General features: G+C 34.0%; 1 protein-coding gene across 2 annotated transcripts; it reads right to left on the bottom strand.

The window, feature by feature from the left end:
* Nucleotides 1–3,966: 3,966 nt before the first annotated feature.
* On the bottom strand, nucleotides 3,967–13,816 carry LOC132282763 (plant UBX domain-containing protein 1). Of its 2 annotated transcripts, none has more exons than XM_059784546.1 (8): nucleotides 13,633–13,816; nucleotides 11,324–11,420; nucleotides 11,144–11,212; nucleotides 10,936–11,003; nucleotides 9,230–9,359; nucleotides 8,986–9,090; nucleotides 4,297–4,529; nucleotides 3,967–4,200 (listed from the first exon to the last, which is right to left on the bottom strand). In XM_059784546.1, exons 1-7 carry the CDS (start codon nucleotides 13,708–13,710, stop codon nucleotides 4,312–4,314), a joined length of 765 nt encoding a protein of 254 aa, XP_059640529.1. In that variant the 5' UTR covers nucleotides 13,711–13,816; the 3' UTR covers nucleotides 3,967–4,200; nucleotides 4,297–4,311. The 2 variants fall into 2 exon arrangements, with proteins under 2 accessions (XP_059640529.1, XP_059640530.1); XM_059784547.1 differs by having other exon boundaries at nucleotides 4,297–4,517.
* Between the last annotated feature and the right edge of the window lie 7,668 nt (nucleotides 13,817–21,484).

The following is a 21,484-nucleotide window of genomic DNA, read 5'->3' as shown; positions in this document are numbered from 1 at the left end:
TTTTGGAAATAATCTCTAAATTATAAATTATCACTTTAAACTATAGATTTATTGTAATTAAAAATAAATATATGGCAAAATAGGACTTAAATTATAAAACTCTCATTATTTTCAATTTTTTATTATAAAACTTCAATATTTTTAAAAAGTTATTACATTGGCTCAATATTTGTGCCTGACCCGTTAACCGAGTTGTGAAATGACAAATTTCACCTTACTATTAAAAATTATTTTTAAATTTATAAAAATACCCTTTTATTTTTACTATTCTTCTTCCTTGCCGACAACTTGTTGCCGAAGTCTTTACCCCGGCGTGGAGTTACCGTACTGAATATAATCTGTTGTTGCATAAGGCAGTGACCTGGAACCATGAATCGACCACCTTGAACCATGAATCAACCACTTGGAACCATGAATCGACCCGAAATGGGTCGCTGCCCATCTGTTCGCTGCCACTAAATCGCTAGACAGCGATCTGGATTCTCTGACAGGGACCATCCCCGTCCTTCTCTCAAGCCTTATGTTGCAGTTTGCGACTCAAGATTTCCACCGAAGTGACCCATAGTCCAAACGCAGCGCTATATCAATGGTTATTCAGACCATAATCCAATTTCACAAATTAGGAAAAAATAATTCATTTTTTGATACCAGAAAGGGTTTGGAATTTAAGGATATAGAACCTCTTCTCAAAGCCAAAAAATAACTTTGTTGAGATAAGAAAAATAGAATTCTCATAGAAATGCATATTAAGAAGTTCTTTCATTTTAATGGGCTAGTAAATAAGGCAATTCCCTTTTCAATTCCCAGGTCGTAAGCCTTTTCATCAAGATTGTGTAATCGTTCAGCGTACTAGGTCAGCTCGTAAGTATACTAGGATAGGGGGTACAATATTGAAATCTAACAGAGAAGCTTTCTTTTCTACATACCTGTTCCCCTGTTCTTCTTTTCAAGAAGGCAAAAGTGCAAACAACTCTTCTGAACTATCACAAATCGACATTTTATCCTCTGAATTACAAAAATGAACAAATCAGTACCACAACTATCCAAATCCGTGCAAGTTAACCACTGAAGCTCAATTCCGGTGACTTTTCGACCGATTTCATTGTAGATTTACAAAACTACCCATTGTAATTAAGAAAAAAAAATACGAAAATAAATAATCAGAGTGAAATACCATGCCCCTCATGTGACCCAAACTTTGCCTAAGTGTTGTAACCCTCTCTATTCGTCAGCAAATCTGATCGGCTTCAGAGGATGGTCTCAATCGTATCGGAGGCTGCGGAAACAGAGATTGTTGATTGTTAGATTTGTTTCCGAGGGTGTCACCATAGCTGTGGATGATGGCCATCCGAGAAATATGTTGATTGCTGAGAATCCAGCGAAGAACGATGATAGTGACGGCGAGACTGAATCGGTGATGTGCAATTTCAAGCAAGGATTCTTGGTTCAACCGGCTGGTGCAGCGATGGCGATGACGACATGGGCTGGCGATAGGCTGTGGAGAGGACTGGTTCGGCCGGCTGGTGCAGCTATGACGATGGCAGCATGGGCTGGCGATGGGCTGTGGATAGGTCGGTTGTGACCTTACGGTGGGACACCAGCGAGCAAGGAGAACTCGGCTGTGGGTTTCTCGGTGGTGAGTTTGGCTGTGATGAACTCGCGTCGCGGCACCGGCAGGCAAGAATTGGTCGGCTGGCTTTATCGGTTTTGACCCAAGCGGCCGACAACCGATTCACTTACGGACCCTCCGACACGCCATGATCCAGACGGAGCCCCTCTGGATCGTCTTCGGCGACAATGGTGGCTGAAAATTGCACATATCAAATAAGAGATGATGTTTAGATGAGTGGGAGATTTTGGGGGTACCCAACATTAGAAGAAGCTAAATCAGAAATGTTCCCCCCCATACACGAGTTTGCTTTCATTTAGGAAGAAGATGATGAACAACCCACAACATCTCTCTCTCTCTAAAATCTCTCTCTTCTATAACCATCCATTCTTTTTTGCTTTTTTATTTTCTTTTCCTGAGCTTTTTAATTGTTATTTGTTATTACCCTCTGCAATCCTCCATTCTAATTTGTTTTATTATACGTAGTAATTGGGTTCTCCATTTGCTTTTTCTTTCTTGCATTCCTTGATTGAACCAACACTGGTCATCAGAGGCTTAAGACAACGAGAAATCTTTCGAGCTTGATGGACAACACTTTTGGATGAACTGAAGTAAAATGAAAGATCATCAGTAATGTTTCCATCTCAGATCATCAGTAATCTTCGACTCAGTTGCATCAACTACCATTTTAGTTTCACACATAAAGCTTGAAGAATATGGATTACAAAATCAACTCAATTGATTCGGAGATTGAAAAAATAGAAGTTTGGGTGTTGAGTAATTGGGGCAAATGAAAAAGACAGGTCACTGTGCTGCACTTCCGGCCGACTTCATTGTAAAAATGAAAATGAATAAATAAATAATAGTATTAATGAGTATTCCAGGGCAATTTTGGAATTAAAAGAGAAGGACTGCACTTGTGGCCCGGAAAGTGGCCAGAATTGAGCTTCAGGGGTTAACTTGCACGGATTTGGATAGTTGTGGTACTGATTTATTCATTTTTGTAATCCAGTAGGGTAAAATGTCAATTCGTGATAGTTCAGGGGGGTTGTTTGCACTTTTGCCCTTCAGGAATCAGAAAGTGGATCGACAAACTCAAACTTACAGAGGATATATTAAGAATGCAAACACAGTAATAAAAATGATAGGGTATTTTTGTAATTTAAAAAATAATAATTTTTTATTTTTAATTTAACATTAAATGATAAGATCAAATTTGTCATTTCACAGCTTGGTTAACGAGTCAGACTTGAATATCGAGACAATGTGATAACTTTTTAAAAATATTAGGTTTATTTTTTTTTGATAAGTTAAAAATATTGGGATTTTTAGAAATAGATTGGAGTTTTTATGATCTAAAATTGAAAGTGGCCCTTTTTTAAAATGATTAACTTATTATTAAAATTTTATTATTTATAATAGAACTTATTATATTCAGTTTAAAAAAATTTATCATGGAAAAAGATTTTCTTTTTTATACAATATATTGATAAAAAAAAATTAATAAATTACTTAAATAAAAAAAACATCCGTTTTCCTGCAATATATTCATGAAAAGTTAAGAAAATAATTAAATTGTTTAAAATTTTCTACTTAAAATTTTTATTCATTTCAAAAATTAAAGGTACATTTATGCAAAAATAAAAAAACAATCATTTATTTCAATAAGAAAAATATATTAAGTGTACTTCAATAAGAAAGAGCATTATCATCATTTAATAAAATAAAATCTTTTTGCAACAAAATTTGATATTTCAGAAGATAACTTCAAGGGGATAATTTGCAAATTCAAACATGGAGGGGAATTTTTTTTTTTTTCGTACTTTACCCTTATATTTCGAGTTTTGACCATAACAAACGTTGGCGTCACTTTGGCGCACAAACTTTTCATGCTCCTAAATAACTTGAACTGGCTTAATCAGGAAATAACTCTCACTATCACACACAATTCATGAAGACAAAGGAAAACGCCACCGAGTTCAACCCACGAGGAAAAATAGCCAGAAGAAAATTCAACCAAACAGAACAATTATTTATGATTTCACACAACTCTATCAAGATTTGGGAATCATCTTATCCTTTCTGATAATATGTTCCGGAGGGTGGAAGGAAGGCGAGGGTTCGGGAAAGATTTTTAGAATAATAGATGAATATTGCAGTTCCAGTCCCCACAAAGCTTGTGCCGTATATTTTTTCCATTTTAAGGTTCTTAATAAGAATACCAATGACCAATAGATGTGAGATTGTATGTGACAGTGACTATAGTCGTGGGGTCACATACAAAAACTACAAAGATGTGAGTTTCAGCAGGTTTTAAACAAAACCACAGCACAAGAATCGCGATCAAACGTACAACAGAGAGAATAAAGCAATTTAATAAAAAAAGAATTTACGATACCATCCAGAAGATCGGTAATTCATACATATATATAATAAACATTGACTCATAGCATTAATAATACATGACGATTGCCAACTCTTGAAGCATTTTACCATATTCAAGCATAGATGTCTTCCTCCTGTTCCATCTGCCTTCAATCCACTTTTAAATACGAGACTGCACATAAGAGAAGGTTAATGTTGAAGTCCACCTGTACGACCAGAGAGATATCGGAATTAGCTGAAGGTCAAGAGAACTATACCAATACAACATGATAAAAATATCTAAAGAGGAAATAAGAGCTCACACGTAGTCATCCATATCACATTTTCAGCCACTTCGGCTTAACTGCTTTCTTATCAGCTGGCTTTCGCTCTTTTACAACAGGGGAGGGACTCGCTATTACAGTTTCTGGTGCAGGTTGGGCAGGTTCCACAGGTTCAGCCTGTTCAGTGATTAGTTCCAAGCCTTTCAAAGACAAGATCTCCTCTTGAAGGAAGGGACCTGGTGCAGCTTCATTATCATCACCTGAAGAGAAAACTGTCATATAATAAGCTTAGGGCAAGGCTAGAGCAGTAATGGTTGCGAGAGGTGGTTTATAAAGCAAGACACTATTTATAGAATAAAGTGGGAAGAAGGACTGGTTAATCCGGAGGCATAGAAGTGACATTTTTTTCTTCAATAAATAGCCACACAGATATTCACTTCAAGCACAGTTCTAATACCAGGCGATAAAATTTACCATCAGATAGACCATTATATCAAGCAGTTATGGTGAAAATACCAGACTCCTCCACTACACCACACAGAACTTCTATTTTGTGCACAAAATACTAGCTTAAAAACTGGTTAAGCCTACCAGAGGAATTATCATCCACCTATTCTTTTGCGCACCACCCCCCACAAACCCCCCCCCCCCCGCGCGTCCATGGTCACACCATGTCTCTGCACCTTCCATCCTATGTTACATAGACTCTTCCAAAGTAAGTGAAGTACCTGTGTTCGCACACACAATTACTTGGACGTGGGTATGGGATATGTGTCTGACACTTTCCCATGGACATGCACCTAAAAAACATATCCATTCATTCATTTTTAATATATTACTTCAAAACGAAAGAAAAACCTATATTGAACACTACATAACGTAAAAACATTACTTTCCAAAATAAACTTAAAATATTAATTAATATGAATATTAATCGATGTCCATGTGTCCTTTTAGTTGAGAATTTACCACGTTCGACGCTTGGATACATATATGCACCCGACACACGTACCCGAGTCCATATAACATAATTCCATCACAAAAATTATGAGAACCAAGATTTTCTAGCGAACATATGCAGATCATTAGAACTGACATGACTACTAGTTAGGTTCCCTTGATTTGTTTGTGAACTGTTTGTCATATCACTGTAGAATTCAAACTGTAATACACCGTACTCTAATTTCAATTGTAGCTGTGTGTGTGTGTGTGTGTGTGTGTGTGTGTGTGTGTGTGTGTGTAAAGTGTGCATTGATGCTATACCCATAGATATAGCACTAACAGTTTTTTAGCATCTTTCCTTTCTTTGAATTTTCTTCAAGACCACTTTAATCAAAACTTAATTCAAACTTCCAGAAATTACTTCACTTTTCAAGACCTGAAATTGAAATCAAATGTTCTTGTATACCTATCAACAAACCTACCTTGAGAGGCAACAGCCATGTAGAATTGCCCTAGAGAGAAGGAAACCCAACCTAGTAACTTATTATGTGCACCACAACCTAAACTAGTACCACAGAAGTTCTACTCTTGAATTAAAGTAACCCGATAAATATCAGCATTTACATTCTTATGATTTATCAGACTTCCAAATCGAAAAACATTCGTGCAAGCTTCGATTACCAGACAAAATTTAACATGTCATACGGTAATACCATAAGCCTCTAACCTGGAGAAGGCTACATGTCACAACTGTATTAGCAGTGTTGTCTTCTGACTATCCCAACATCTATAGCATGACCAGTGGTGTGGCCACATAGAGTTGAGTCAACTTTTGTTGTTTCTTACTTTTGTTGTATATAATCTTTCAAAATTATAAAAATGCCCCCACTTCAAATTTTAAAAGAAAAGGGCTTGGATCTTATCCCTTCCACACTTTTCTTATCTTTCTCTCAAAACCCTCTTTTTGTTTTTTTTTTTTTTTTTTTTGGATAAGTAAGAAATCTCAAAACCCTCTTTGGACAACACTTTTATACAACTCTCATCTAATTCCATCTCCTCAATGTTAGTCATCGATATTTTGTTAACATCAATAGCTTGGTCTTTTTAAGAATTGGTTTTTAAAAAAATTAAAACTATGATAATGTCTTGCAATTTACACGGAGTATTTCAAATCAAAAGAAATTATCATACAATGTTCAAAACATATTGGTCGAGGACAAAAATAAAAATTATATTGATATTGTTCAGCGTTGCCCCTACTAAATTAAATTCCTGACTGCCACTTAACAATGACCTACTATGTAAAGATGGATATGCCTCAACTAATAAGCTAAAACAAACCTATTCAAACCATTTGGACATGGTGACATAAATCTTGATTAACTAAGTCTGCAGTTTAGGGCCATATTTGAGATTACATCATGAAGTATCAGGCTTTCGATCGCCTTTCTCACTGCCTCAACATGTGTCCTATTAGGACTTCACTTCTACTTCATGAGGATGACGCAAAGTAGAGTGCCAAACCTCTCAAATATAATAATAGAAATGGAGAAGGTAGAAAAGGAAGACTTAGAAGAAAAGAAAGCACCACCAAACATTTAGCTCCAATGCTATCTCCTCCGACATGGGCGGCTGAGGGTTCAAGTCTCCATTGGCAATAAAGGGAAGTGCATTAACTACCAAAAAGAGAAGTGAAGAGAGAGAATATCTAGGAATGATAATAGGGCAGGTATGAGATGGGTCTCTCTCCCCCCAACCCTACCAAGAAAAGAAAACCCTTGCTTATGTCCCTGACCCCCACATGAGATAGGCTTCATTATCTTTATTCATCCCCAACCCATATAAATCCTATAAGCTTGACCTGCCCTACTTCGAATAAACAATAACCCTAACCAAATTAAAATGAACAAATCACAAGAAATATCTCAAATAAGTTTAAATATGCTCAGAATAAACAGATCGATCTAGAACCACTAAAAAAATAGTACGCATCTTAATTCACAAGCCAAAGTGGAAAAAAAGAAAGAAAATCAAAATGAAGACAAACATGAGTGGGCAAGACAATCAATTTCCTTGGAACGGTCTGATTTTAATGTGTTGTCGTCCGACATAGCCAAGACAAGAAAAATGGAGAAAAGAATGCTTTGGCTCATGAGGCACAAAATTATATATCCTGATAAACTTTATTAAAACGAGATCCATCTGGAATGTTTCCAGAGATCAGAATATTCATCTCATATGTCCCATGGTAAACCCCATAAATGGACAGTAAAAAGGACTATAGTTGTGTCAACCTCTGTGGGCGGGTGTGATGTGGCGGATGCGAGACACTGGACGAGTTACCATACTGGCAGACTACAGAGTGTCATGATCCCGCATCGCCTAGGAAAGGGTTAACGTGATGGCCGTGAATCCATCAAAACTCCAAAATTAAACGTGCTTACTATGGAGTAGTACCTGGGTGACCTCCTAGGAAGTGTCTGGTCTAGGAGAGCCAAAAGCAGACAATATTGTGTCTGGATAGGGTGAGAGTTGTTACAAATGGTATCAGAGCCGGAGCCCAGCCGGAAGTGCGGCCAACGAGAACATTGGGCCCCCACGGGGGTGATTGTGATGACCTCTGTGGGCGGGTGTGATGTGTGTGGGTGCGAGACACTGGACGAGCTACCACCACACTGGCAAGCTATAGGGTATCATGATCCCACATCGCCTAGGAAAGGTGAAGTGTTATACGTAGGTTCAACACCCTTCTATTACACAATGCATTTTAAAGTCGTGATGGTCGTAAACCCATCAAAACTCCAAAGTTAAGCGTGCTTACTCTGGAGTAGTACTAGGATAGGTGACCTCCTGAGAAGTCTCTAGTCTGGGGGAGCCAAAAGCGAACAATATTGTGTCTGGGTAGGGTGAGGGTTATTACAATAGTAGTGGCAACAAGCGTCAATGGAGAGCACATGATGGCAAGTGGCAACAACAACGGATAAATCTGAGATGGTGATGGCACTTGGTGTGTCAATGACAGAAACCCCGAGTGTCTAATTAGTTGAGGGTAAAAGGATGTGAACCCCTTTTCTCTTGGTAAGAGAGGATGTGTGACTCTATCAATTGAAGTCGAATTTTAAAAGAAACAGCTAATTATGGTAAAGTTAGCTGATTCTAACTAATATCACCATTAATACTGACCCACCCAAGTCTACTTGGTGCATGCATTTCTCTTCCCAAACCTATGCTGCCTCATTAATTGCTCCCTAAAACCCATTCCACCAAAGGCGGTGTGGAGTGGGTTACCCAAAATTTTGGACTTGTTGCCAGACGTAAGCATAACTCCACAAAGCTTGAGGCACGGAACCATTCTAAAACCTACCCAATATTATAAGATCATAGATCTAGTAAACCCCTTAAACTTGAAAAAATAGAAAACTACAACATGATGAAGCATGCCATGATCAGAAGGCATCAATACTACAATAGTATAATGTATCACTAATTATGCATGAAACCCTTAACAGTTCATTATTGTGCCCATGTTTCACCTTCTCCAACAAAAGAAAATAAAAATGTTCAGCATCACGGAGAAAACTATTTTGAGTATAGAAATGTGTTAATGTGATTCAAACTAAATCCATCAGATACAGGATATACTCAGGGACTGCCTCAAAGAACAACTCCTACAGCTACCTGCTCTCACAAAAAGTTTTTGAGCAGAAGAATCACCAATATCAATAACATAAAATGTAAACTAAAGCAAACGAGATGCCCTGAAAATTTGGTAAATTATGTACTAACCTTTTGGTAGATCATATGAAAAATACACAATTGCACCAGGAACAAAGCCAGCAGAGAAAAAATCTTGTGTCATGTCTTTTATTTGCTTCTTAGGAGGAGTAGTATCTGAAACGAAAGAAATGTCAAGCTTTACTTCTTTAGATTCACCTTTTCAAATGATTATTAAGTTATGCCTCTCAGATAATTATAATAAAAATGAAAATATGTATAGAAAGATGACTCTCTTGGTTTGCAATATGCTTACATATATAAAATGGTAGTTCTGGTCGAGTAACCACTTTGAGGAGGAGATCAACTATGCTTTGGATTGTCTCTGATGGATGAAACGTGGCCTCTAATGTGTAATTATCGGGAAAGCGGACTCTTATCACAGCCTGCATTATGAGAAATGTTTGAAATGAGCAGATAAACTTCATGATTTCATGTCAAATGAATGGATGAACAAATATGATAGGCATCGGAAACCCAAAATAAAGGTTGTGGTTCCACGAGATTCCAGCAGCATATTTAGTTCAAAATAAAGTGTACATGGAGCAGTCTTTAGGACCTTTACATATACTTATTTCATGTTAGCATGTTGCTAGAAGAGTAAATTATTCTTTTAGTAATTCTGGGAAATCAAGAGTATTTTGGTGATATCAAAACTTGCTGACAAGGCTGTAGTAATGGTTTGTGTGTATAATTCTGAGTCAAGTTATGATCTTGGGTTTATTATGGAGTTCTAGGTGGTCTAAAATAGTCCTAGTGCTCAAAATGTTCCAACCTTCCTATTTTTGGAGTCACTGTTCTAGTAGAGTATTAAAAAGGAAGCGGCCCAAAAAATGATATTATAATCTGTTTATTCATAGAAATCAAATTTGAGTTTGTGTAATGTAGCACAACCTATGAAGAATAGATATGGGTAGGGATAGGGACTCAGGTACGACTCGATACGAACAAAGGAATACAATGAATCGCAAAAAAAGACTATGACACAGCAGGAATACGTCAATAAAATAAAAATATAATATATTGTCGTATATAAAAATAATAATAATAAATTTTGCTCATTTCATTCATATTAGCATGAATGTAATCACTAATTTGGGGCCTAGAATGTTTATATTATTCTTTTTTTAACCCATAATATATTTTAAAGACGCCTTAAAATTCCTTTTATTTTTTCTAAATAATTGCAGAACTACCGCGTTGTGTCCTGAAAGTGTCCTAAACATGTTCTCGTCGTGTCCACCAGGGGAGGAAGAAGGGTGTGGGAGGGAAGTTTGCAAACTCCAGGGCACTCCTAGCTGTGTCTAACACCACCACAACAATCCTAGAGAAGGTGTTGGTACTTCTTAGAGCATAACCCCTAGAGAAGGTGTTGGTACTTCTTAGAGCATAACCCTTGCAAGGCTGAAGCATAAGTGACTCTAGGTAAGATTCTTTGACTTCTCTTCTTTTTCCACAGTTCTCCTTTTAGTTACTATTCTCAAGGTGATGTTCACTGTCCTATTTAAGCCCAAAATCCTACCATATTATGCATTAATAACCGCTCTTCTACAAAGAGGCCTTTGAATTTAATTCCCCAAATACTTTCTATCCAATAATTCCAGTACACTTTCTGTTTCCGACTACCTATGACAAAAAAATGAAACCAACTGGAGCCCCTTATCATCGACAAATCTTATACCTTTTTTTCCACCTTTTGAAGTCCTAACCCTGTAAGTTTCACATAACAAATGCCCATCACAGATCTAATATCTAATAGTAGAGCGCCATTATTCCAAGTTTACCATTGCTGTCCTACACTTCATGCATAAAAGTTCACCTCATGAAATTTACATTTGTTCTGAAATTATTATGCATAAACTTATCGGGAAAAAAACAAAACCAAACAAAAATAAATTTTTGTGCATATATATTTAAACTAGCTGAAAGAAAATCATTTACAAAGGATGATCCAATGCAAACCTTAGTTATCCTCGATCTGCGAGCAGCCTCTTCTGCTTCTCGGATTTTCCTTGTCTTCAAGAATTTATCTGCTTGAATACCGTTAAAAGAAATATCCAGCATTGTAAGATTACACACACGTGCATGCTCTTGTATACAAACATAAACTGCATTAAAACAAAAATATGATAACATCGTTGAAGGAGAATAGGGTTGTTTCATATATTACCTTCCTTTTTAGTAGCCAGAATTTTATAATAGTCCTCAGCAGTGAACTCATAGAAGGCATCATTCTCCTCTGCAAAAAAATGAATCAAACACTTCAATAGGGTATCACAACACATATTTCAAGCAATACTTTATAGGTAAATGATGAAGATAAAGGGCGTAAATTTAAAGTAGTATGTACCGCTATTGGACTCATCATTTGCCGATTGAGAAGTGATTGAAGTTTCAAACACACGGATTTCTCGTCCAAATTTTTGCTTTGCAGCTGCAAGCTTCGCCTGAAACCACGCAAGAATCATCAGTATAATAGCACAGCACCAGAGTACACCAGCAAGTAAGTTATATTAAACTTGCATCAAAGCAAACTAGGAGAAACCACTTGTTTCAGATACAGAAAATTGAAAAAAACCCACTAATTTTACCGAACAGATTAAATGAAAGTGTGGAAAAGCAGTGATTTGCAATGACGAAGTATATATAAATAATTTAAAGCTCATAATTAAAAGTTGGTATAGCCTCCCTTAACTTGTATAGAGACTCGGAACATCAGATCCAAGTTACTAAAAATGTCCAAGGAAGACTTTTAAGGGCTTTATGACTAACGTACGATCGTATCAGTAGAAATCTTGAAGCGTGATTGACCTACAGTATGGTTCACAAAAGGTATACAAACAGGCTGCTTGCTCAATGGGGATTTCGGGTCATGAAAAACTTGATTCATCATAACCTGCTGCCTACGATTCAGAGTACCTTCTTCTGTGAATCACAATAGGCCCTTTTTTTTTTTTTTTCCTTTTTTTTGGGATAAGCAATTATTAGATTTGACATTAACACTTTAGAAGAGAAGAAAATCACCAATACCCTTCAGTCGAAGATATAACTGATAATCAAATAGGAAAATTCAGTCAGTTTTGGACGTATGGTAGTGACAACAAGCACAGTCCTAAGGAGGGCATAGTTTATTGTATTCCAGTACAGGCGAAAGGCATCCTCCAGGCTCTAATCCGAGTTAACAAGGCACCAATTTAAAAATGAACGATACGTATACAATATGTAGAAGACTACTTATACCAAACTTAAACAATATAAACCCTCTCACCATTCAATACTTTAATAATCATTTAGCACTAATATGTTCTAACAATAACAAATGCTTAAACTAGTGAAATAAGCTAAAATGACTAAAATTTCAAAATATATTACATATACATCATTCAAACAGTTAATTATTTTGGTAATTGAGAAAAAGAATATAAAATTCCCACATAAAAGCCTATGTATATTAAAACTTCTGGAACATCAAAAGAAAAGGAAAAGAGAGAGAGAGAGAGAGAGAGAGAGAAATACATAATTGAACATCCAAAAGTAGTTGAAGTCATTTCATTATCATAGTCATTATGCAACTGCCATTACTTCATCAACTCCAGATCCATGACCTTTGAACTTCTTCTTGGTCTTTTTTTAATCAAATAGTGCTAAAAACCATTTTACTATATATTCAAACCCCTAAATTTCCTTTTGGATCATCTATTAAACCATTTTTTGTCTTCTTTTATTGTACTCTCAATCTGCTTGAAAATTTCAAATTTTAGATAATAATCAATAGGAATTGAGATGTATTTCACAGAAGGAATATAGGATAATAAATACCCCTTTGTAGAAGTCACGGGCTTTGTTCAGTTAAAGGAACTAAAATAGTTCAACAAAAAAAGAAAACTTTCAACTTTGGGGATTCATTCAAGCCAATTGCCTCACCTGAGCAACTAAGAGAGCAAGCAATTGCTCTCGACTACTCTGTTTCACATTTTATCAAAATTAAGGGGGGATTGAAGGGGAAAAGAAAAAAACGAAAACGAAAACATAATAACAAAACAAAAAGAAGCTGAACATAAGAATAAGATGCGGTGGTATTCTTCCCTCCCTCGCTCAAAACACAGATGGATACCCACACCACACACAACAAATACATTAACCTTTTTCCCCAACTAATTAGGGTTGGCTACATGAATCCTGAGTTTCCAATTTTAAGATCATTAGTCTAATTCAATCCACATGCTATCATGTGATTCATAATCTTCCATTTTAACCGTATTATTACCAACCCAACCAATCAATCAAATACATAAACATCATCTGAAGCTTTCAATTACCCTTAATCACAAATTAGCGAACCTAATCAACCAACAAACTCCAAAATCTTTTCTTTTTATTTTCAATCAAGCCCACAATTGCATTAAAGATTATCAGAATAAGTGATCAAAGAACAAACCAACTTGATCGGATTAAAGAGGCACCGCCATTAGGCCCATTACCCACTAGTCATGAATTCGAACATGGGACAGACCAGATTAAAGAATAAATAAATAAATAAACAAAGCATGTATATACATATAATCGAATCAACCCATCAATGATCAAAACAAAAGCAAACAAAATTGAAAAAATATATATATAGAAATCCGTAGATATGGGTTAAAAGTATAAGAAAACCTTTGCTAACTCCAAGTCCATCGGATCAACGATGGTGAATCTCCTTCTCTTCCAAGCTGGTGGAGAATCAAGTCTCATGAGCGAACAAAGAAATCCCAATCTCTGGTTTTTACTTCCACCTATGACTCTAGCAGCTTGAGTTGTGAGTCGTGTGACTCGTGGGTAAGATACGCTCACCTGATTTTTTTAATCTGCTTCCTAAACCGTTATTATGCTTCGAATAAGGGGTATTTCCGTCCAATGGCGATCTATATACCTAGACCCAAACACCCTCTCGAGCCAAACTCTCGTTTCCTATTCCTTCCGTACGCAGGTTATGTAACTGGCGATATATAGCAACGCCCAAACACCCTCTCGAGCCAAACTCTCGTTTCCTATTCCTTCCGTACGCAGGTTATGTAACTCGCGATATATAGCAACGCCCAAACACCCTTTCGAGCCAAACTCTTGTTTCCTATTCCTTCCATATGCAGGTTACTCTTGTTTCCTATTCCTTCACGTACGATTAGGTCATCTGTTCCAGTCTCTCCGAATTTTGACTCCCTAAAAAAGCCATCTCAGTTTTTTCAAGAGTCACATCAGCAATTTCAAGAGTTACGTCAGCAGTTTTCGCTCTTTAGAAACATGCACTCCATCAAGCTCTCTGAATTTTCACTATCCAAAAAAAATTATATTAAAAAATTAATATTAATATTTTAATTTTTTTAACTTTTCCTAAACGACTATATTTTTAACGGCTATATTTGCAACAGCTATATTTTCTCAACTGCAATATTTTTCAATCGAACAATATTTTTGTAAATTATTAAAAAAAAATTACGATTGATATTAGAACTTGAAACAATACAATATCCATTATGGATTAAAAAAAAAAAAAACAAATTAAACAAAACAATTAAAAATAACTTAAACAATAAAATATCCTAAATTGGAATAAGAAAATAAATAGACCAAGGATAACAAAATCCTATGAGAACTTTGGGGCGGACCGTGAATTCAAAGATGCCAATATCTCATTTTGTCGTGCGATAATCCAAGTTTTCCCCGCTTCTGTTGGTATCGAATTTGGATATGTTAACATGAGCTCCTTCTCTTCAAGTCTCTGTTTCTCTTTAATCTTTAGCTGCCTTGTCTTCTCTTTCTCCATTTTTCTTACCTCTCATACCACTTGGGCATCCTGCATTTTCTCCCGACGACTCTCAAAACGGGTGGTGATATTATTAAATTTCAAAACGAATGAAGTTTGCAATTCATTCGCTGAATTAATTTTTGCTCGACGCTGCTTCGCCGCTTTTCTTCCTGCTAGTCTTTATAATTGATATTCTTCCACACCGGGTGAATCATTTTCCTCTATGTGTGGTGATTTTTCAGTTGAAGCTCAATCTGTCGTGGCTGCATGACTTGACAGAGTAGATGGTAATGAGTGCCCAACAGACTCATTAATGTCAAAGTCAAATCCACTCCTCTTCTTCGGCTCTTTTTTCTTTTTTTCCTTTTCCTACTTGTTCGGCACAATGTGAATTCCATTTATTGCCATGCTTCAAGATCTCCCAACAACTTTCTAACTTAAATGTGAATTCCATTTATTGCCATGCTTCAAAATCTCCCAACAACTTTCTAACTTAAATTCACCATCTATTTGGCTACAAAACAGGTCTTTAGCTGCTATCATTTACACGAAAAAAATAACAAAAAATTAAAAGCCGACTATTTAAAATATTAACGAGTTATATTTAAACAATAAATAACTCACCATATCATCACTGCTGAAGCCGCTGGGACGATTCATTTCTATGGTAGTCATGCAACCGAAAAATTTGCTGATTTGTTGTTGGATCACCGACCAACGATTCATCAAACCTCCATAATTTCGCTCAGTTGGAGGAACACCAATATGTTGTATATATTGTTCCAGAATTCGCTCCCATAACTTCTTTTTACTTTAGTCTGCCCCCGTATACACATCAGAGGTAATGGACAACCACGCCCAACGTAAAGCTTCATCTTTAGCCTTAGTCCAATTATTAGGTCGGATAGCCGGTTGTTTTGACGAGGGTTTCGAGTTACTTGATTGTGGAACACTAGTACCACAATATTGATGAGAAGTTTGGGATGGTTAATGAGAAGGAAATTGAGAATCTTCTCCATGAAAATTGCTATTTTATTCGGGAAATGACAAAAACTCAACGTTTGATGGGTTGAATTGTGTGTTGTAATAATATGGATGTCGAGAATCCATGGAATCGAAATGACTTTGAAAATAAAATCTAAGATTGAGAAAATAGAAAAAGAAATAAGTTGAATGATAATAGAAATGTTATGAGTGATGGTAGGAGTTGGGGTATTTATAGAGATTTTAAAAAATTTTAATTTTAATTTTTTTTTTTTTTGAATAAAGTTAAAAAATTTGAATTTTTAAAATTTTTTTTTAAAATTATAGCCGTTAAGACACTGTTTGGTACTATAGCAACAGTGCCTTAATGGCCAAATACACTATTTGGCCTACTCATTTAAAATTTAAAGCAAAAAAATTTATAAAAAAAAAACCAAATTTTAAGGGAAAAAAAAAAGGTAAAATTTGAATTTTTAAACTTTTTTTTAAAATTATAGCCGGTAAGGCATGTTTGGTACTGTAGAAACAGTGCCTTACGACCAAATACACTATTTGGCATACACATTTAAAATTTAAAGCAAAAAAATTAATAAAAAAAAAAACTAAATTTTAAGGGGAAAAACAAAAAAAAAAAAAAAAAAGGTTTTTTAATATATTTTTGGCCTTTTTTTTTTTTTTTTTTTTTGACAAACAATGCCTAAACAATATATTTTTTATTTAATGAATTTTTTTTTTTCCCAAAAAAAAGAGCTCTAAATAACATATTTTTAGGTTTTTTTTAAAAAAAAAAAAACTGCAAGCACTGTTTGGCACACTGTTACAGCAGGAGAAAAAACAAAATATCAGCCTTCTTGCAAACGACGTCGTTTTTGTAATACCCCTAATTTTAAAAGGATAGTCTTGATATTTATTTATTTGTTTTAATTGTATTTTTAATTATTTAATTGATTATTTGACTAATTACTCATGTGTTTAATTAAATTATGTATTACTTGATTATTTGATTATGTATCTATGTATTATTTGTATTTGTCTATATGTTAATTGTTTAATTAGATTATGTGCTTAAATGGTGTTTTGATTAATTGTTAATTAAATATTTTCTTTTCTTTTATTATTTTATTTTATTTTTCTTTTATGGTTATGGTTAGTAGTAATGGGCCAACCAATTTAGTCTCATGGACTAGTTGGATAGGAGTTGGATGTGTATGGATTATTAACCATGGATAGTTGTGTAATATATAGATATATATTATATACATATATAAAAAGGAAAGTAATTTATTAATTACTTTTATGGTAACTTGGGTAGTAATATTTAATCTGATATATATGTTTTATATTTAAATAATAAAAATATACATAGATTTGATACGTGTTATGTTTTAAGTTACTTTATAATATTATAGTAACTTAAATATTATTGGATAATCCATTAATAAATATACATAAATTATATACATAACATATTTTACTTACTTTTTTAATATATATAAAAGGAAAGTAATTTATTAATTACTTTTATGGTGACTTGTGTAGTAATATTTAATGCGATGTATATATTTTATATTTAAATAATAAAAATATACATAAATTTGATACGTATTATGTTTTAAGTTATTTTACAATATTATGGTAACTTAAGTATTATTGGATAACCCATTAATAAATAATTGAATGTTTATAATTTATTTATTTAATAAATATAAACATAAATTATATACGTAGCATATTTTACTTACCTTTTTAATAATTTAATATTTATTTTTTTCAAGTTGACTTGGATTGGGAAAAGGGTTAGAGTTATTTTATTTAGCCTATAAATATATAGTTATAGGTTATAAAAGGGGGTTAGAAATATTCACGTGATATATTCTAGAGAGAGAAAGTTAGAGAGGGAAGGAGGAAAATTAAAGAAGGAGGAAAAAAAACCATGTAGAGAGAAGATCAAGGAAGAAGAAGTTTAACTTTCGATCCGAAAGTTTAAGGCAAGTTCTTCTTCTATCTCTTTCCCTTTGATTCGTGTTTCTGTACATGCCTAGGAAATTCCAGAATTTATTAAACACATAAAATTAAATAATTATGCATGTTTAATTGGATTAGAACATAGGTTTTATGAATTTAGTTCATATCTGTTCTTGTGATATGAATTGATAAATGCATGATTTTGATTTGATTTTCGGTGTGAATTTTTACATGTTTAAATTATGTATTTTTCATATCTGTGGAATGATGGAACGTAGAAACATGGCTAGGATTCCTGAACATTAAATATGAACTAGGTTTGGGTTTAAATAAATTTAAATAGACTCAATCATAATGATACTTGCTATTTGAATGTTTTAAACAAACGAATGGATTTAATCTTTTAATATGTTTTAGCAATTGAGATTAAATGTGTAGGATGAATTGGATATATAGAATGCTTATTTGACGGTATAATAAAATATCATCATATGTATAAGATTCAGTTTATGTAGGACATATAATATAGGAAGCTTAAATAAATAATAAGTCATTCCTATTTTGTGGTAACCTGATATCATATTATCATAGTTATTTCTGGATTGTTTGATGTATTTCCTTAATTGTTACATTAATTGATGGATTATGTGGTTTAATGCACCGGTATGGGACGGTGGCATTCTAGGGACAGATTAACTTATCAGTTAAGTCCTACCTATTTTATATAAGGGAATGGATTAACTAAAATGTTAAGTCCTACTTATATTCAAGTCAGGTCAGCTGAACAAGTTGAATGACTTATGGAGGATTAATTTATTATATAAGGGAATGGATTAACTAAAATGTTAAGTCCTACTTATATTCAAGTCAGGTCAGCTGAACAAGTTGAATGACTTATGGAGGATTAATTTATACTGAATATGATGGTTACTAGATTTTATATATATAAGTATGGTGTCATGATATGAGCTTGAGTCTCAAGATCAGTGGTTAGGATGCGTATATCGCCAAGGATGTGTAGCTAGATATAGTGTAGTTGTGTACCCTAATAAGTCTAGGTACTCATGCCCACTATATGTGCGTTTTGCATGTTACCTACTATTCAGGTTGAGACAACCCTATAATCTAATGAGGTTCCTTTAGTGTGTATATATATATATATACGAATTAATAGTTACTGTTGGATTGACTAGGATGTATACGTGTATCAGATCTCTGCTTGGACTGTAGTAGAGTAGAACTTGTTTGTGGGCCTGACCCACCATTATTTTTCAAGTGTTCGTCAGGAATAGAGGTTGTTCGTGCTGAGCGGGGATCAGTCTACTTCATTATTTCGATGCTACATAAGAGTTCCTTTATGATTCAGTTTCCTGATTTAGACAGTTATTGCTGTCATTTGTTTAGTTTGGATTTTCTAGGGGTTCACATAGTATGGATTCCCAAATTGTATTTTGGAGGATCAGTTGTATCAGAAGAGTTTATTAATTAATGGAAATATATTATGAGGTTTATTATTAGATTATCATTTTAGTTTCTTATCAGCATTTTATTTATTCTTCTTTATTCTTTTGTACTCTGTGTTCGTTTATTATCAATTTGTTTTGATATCCTCGGGTATTCGGGCGTGGGCCTGGCCAACCGGCATTCGGGAATCCGGGGGTATCACAGTTTTGGCGCAGAAAAGACAAAAAAAAAAATTTCCACGATCGCGGGCCAGTTCGCTGAATACCGCAAGCCTAAAATGGGCCCTACCTGTTTGAAGAGCCCGCTGCAAGAGAGAAAGCTCGTTTGGCTCGCGGAAAATTCCGCTAGTGGACTGCGGATGGCCTTAGGCCATCTGCACCAGCTTCTCCGAATTTTGGCTCTCTAAAAATGCCACATCATCTTTTCCAAGAGTAACGTCAGCAATTCCAAGAGCCAGCAATTTTCGCTCTCTAGAAACATGCACTCTATCAGGCTCTCCGAATTTTCGCTCTAAAAATAATAATAATAATAATAAATTAAAATTAATTTTTTTTATTTTATTTTTTAACTTTTCCTAAATGGCCATATTTTTAACGACTATATTTTTAAGTAGATGGATTTGTAATTTTAATTATTTTTTTTTTTTTACAAAAAGTATTTTTAAAAAAATTATGGCCGTTAAGGCACTATTTGTGTCGTCCAAACAATGTCTTAACGGCCAAATGCATTATTTTTGGTACACATTTAAAATTTAAGACAAAAAAATAAAAATAAAAAACAAATTTTAATGAAAAAAAACAAAAAAATAAGCTTTTTAAATTTATTTTTGGCACAAATAAAATTTATTTTTGACAAACAGTGCTTAAACAATATATTTTTTATTAAATATATTTAATTTTATTTTTAATTTAAAAAAAAGAGCTCAAAATGACCTATTTTTAGGTTTTAAAAAAATAATAAAATCTGCCAAACAGTGCCTTAAGGCACTGTTCGGCACACTGTGGAAGGAGCAGGGAATAAGACAAAAAACGGTGCAGCAATAACGGCGCTGTTTGGACACAAAAAAGACAAAAAAAAAAAAATTCAGCGATCGCGGGCCGGCTCACTGAATATCGCGAGCCTGCCCACAAGCAAAAATTAGGCCCACACATTTTAGCTAGGGCGCACAGCACCCATTTGGCCCTGGCTCGCAGAAATTGGGCTTCCGCAAGCCCGCTACAGATGGCCTTAGGAGGCATCTGCATGCTAGGAGAAGAGTGGAGCTATAGAATAAAATTGAATTTCTAATATAACTGGCAAAATTCACGTGCTATGCATGTGATGAATTAATTAATTATATATATATATATATATATATATATATATGTATTTTTTTTTTTTGCACACACTAAAATCAAAATGAAATATACTTAAATCCTTAAATAAACGCCATTACAAAATATTTGAAGTATAAAATCGAAATTGAACTCAATATATACGATCATAATTTACATAAATCCATGTAATACAATGATATACTATGATTTCAATTCGAATAAACAATTAAAGTAAATACAAAAAAAATAATATTATTAATAAATACAAACATATGTATATGGAATATTTTAGAACTAATTATAACTAACTTATTAAATATGATTATATAAAAGATTTGAACTATAAATAACAAATGCAATGGGATTGAATATGGTTCACACCATGCACTAAAAAAATATTTTATTTTACAAATACTAAAATCAAATTGAAACACACTTATATCCTCAAAAACTACCATCATGAAATATTTGAACTATAAGCTCCAAAATGAACTTAATCTATTCGATCAAAATTTACACAAACGCGTACAATACAATGATGTTCTGATTTCAATTCATATAGACAATTAAAATGCGTATAAATAATTAAATTTTTAAAAAATACAACTATATGTAAATTTAGCACCCTTAGAGCTATAGCTAACTTCATGTTGATGGGTTGACTTGAATCCTTTGGTCGGGACTAATCCATTTGAACGTTATTCACATTCAATGTAAGTAGGGTTATATTCAACCATAAATGGAAAAATATTGAATGGAACATAACTTTTTGAAGGCTTACCGAGATAATTGGAGAATTAATTTATTCAGTTCTTAAAAAAATTAATTTGTAGCAAACAAGTATCACAAATTCGATAATGAATTGAAAAGGCAAACACCATTCACTTGCATGACTAATATTTTTCCATAAACAATATCATATGAATAATTTTTTAAAAGACACTAACTAATAAAAGAAAAAAATGAAGAGTTTTAATAAATAACATATATAAAA

The sequence above is a fragment of the Cornus florida genome, unplaced genomic scaffold (genome assembly GCF_030987335.1).
Source record: "Cornus florida cultivar Cherokee Brave unplaced genomic scaffold, ASM3098733v1 CherokeeBrave_3.0.0_Hap2_Chr11, whole genome shotgun sequence".
Classification (NCBI taxonomy): Eukaryota; Viridiplantae; Streptophyta; class Magnoliopsida; order Cornales; family Cornaceae; genus Cornus; species Cornus florida.
The sequence above is the reverse complement of the archived record's forward strand: the minus strand, read 5'-3'. Positions and strand labels throughout refer to the sequence as shown.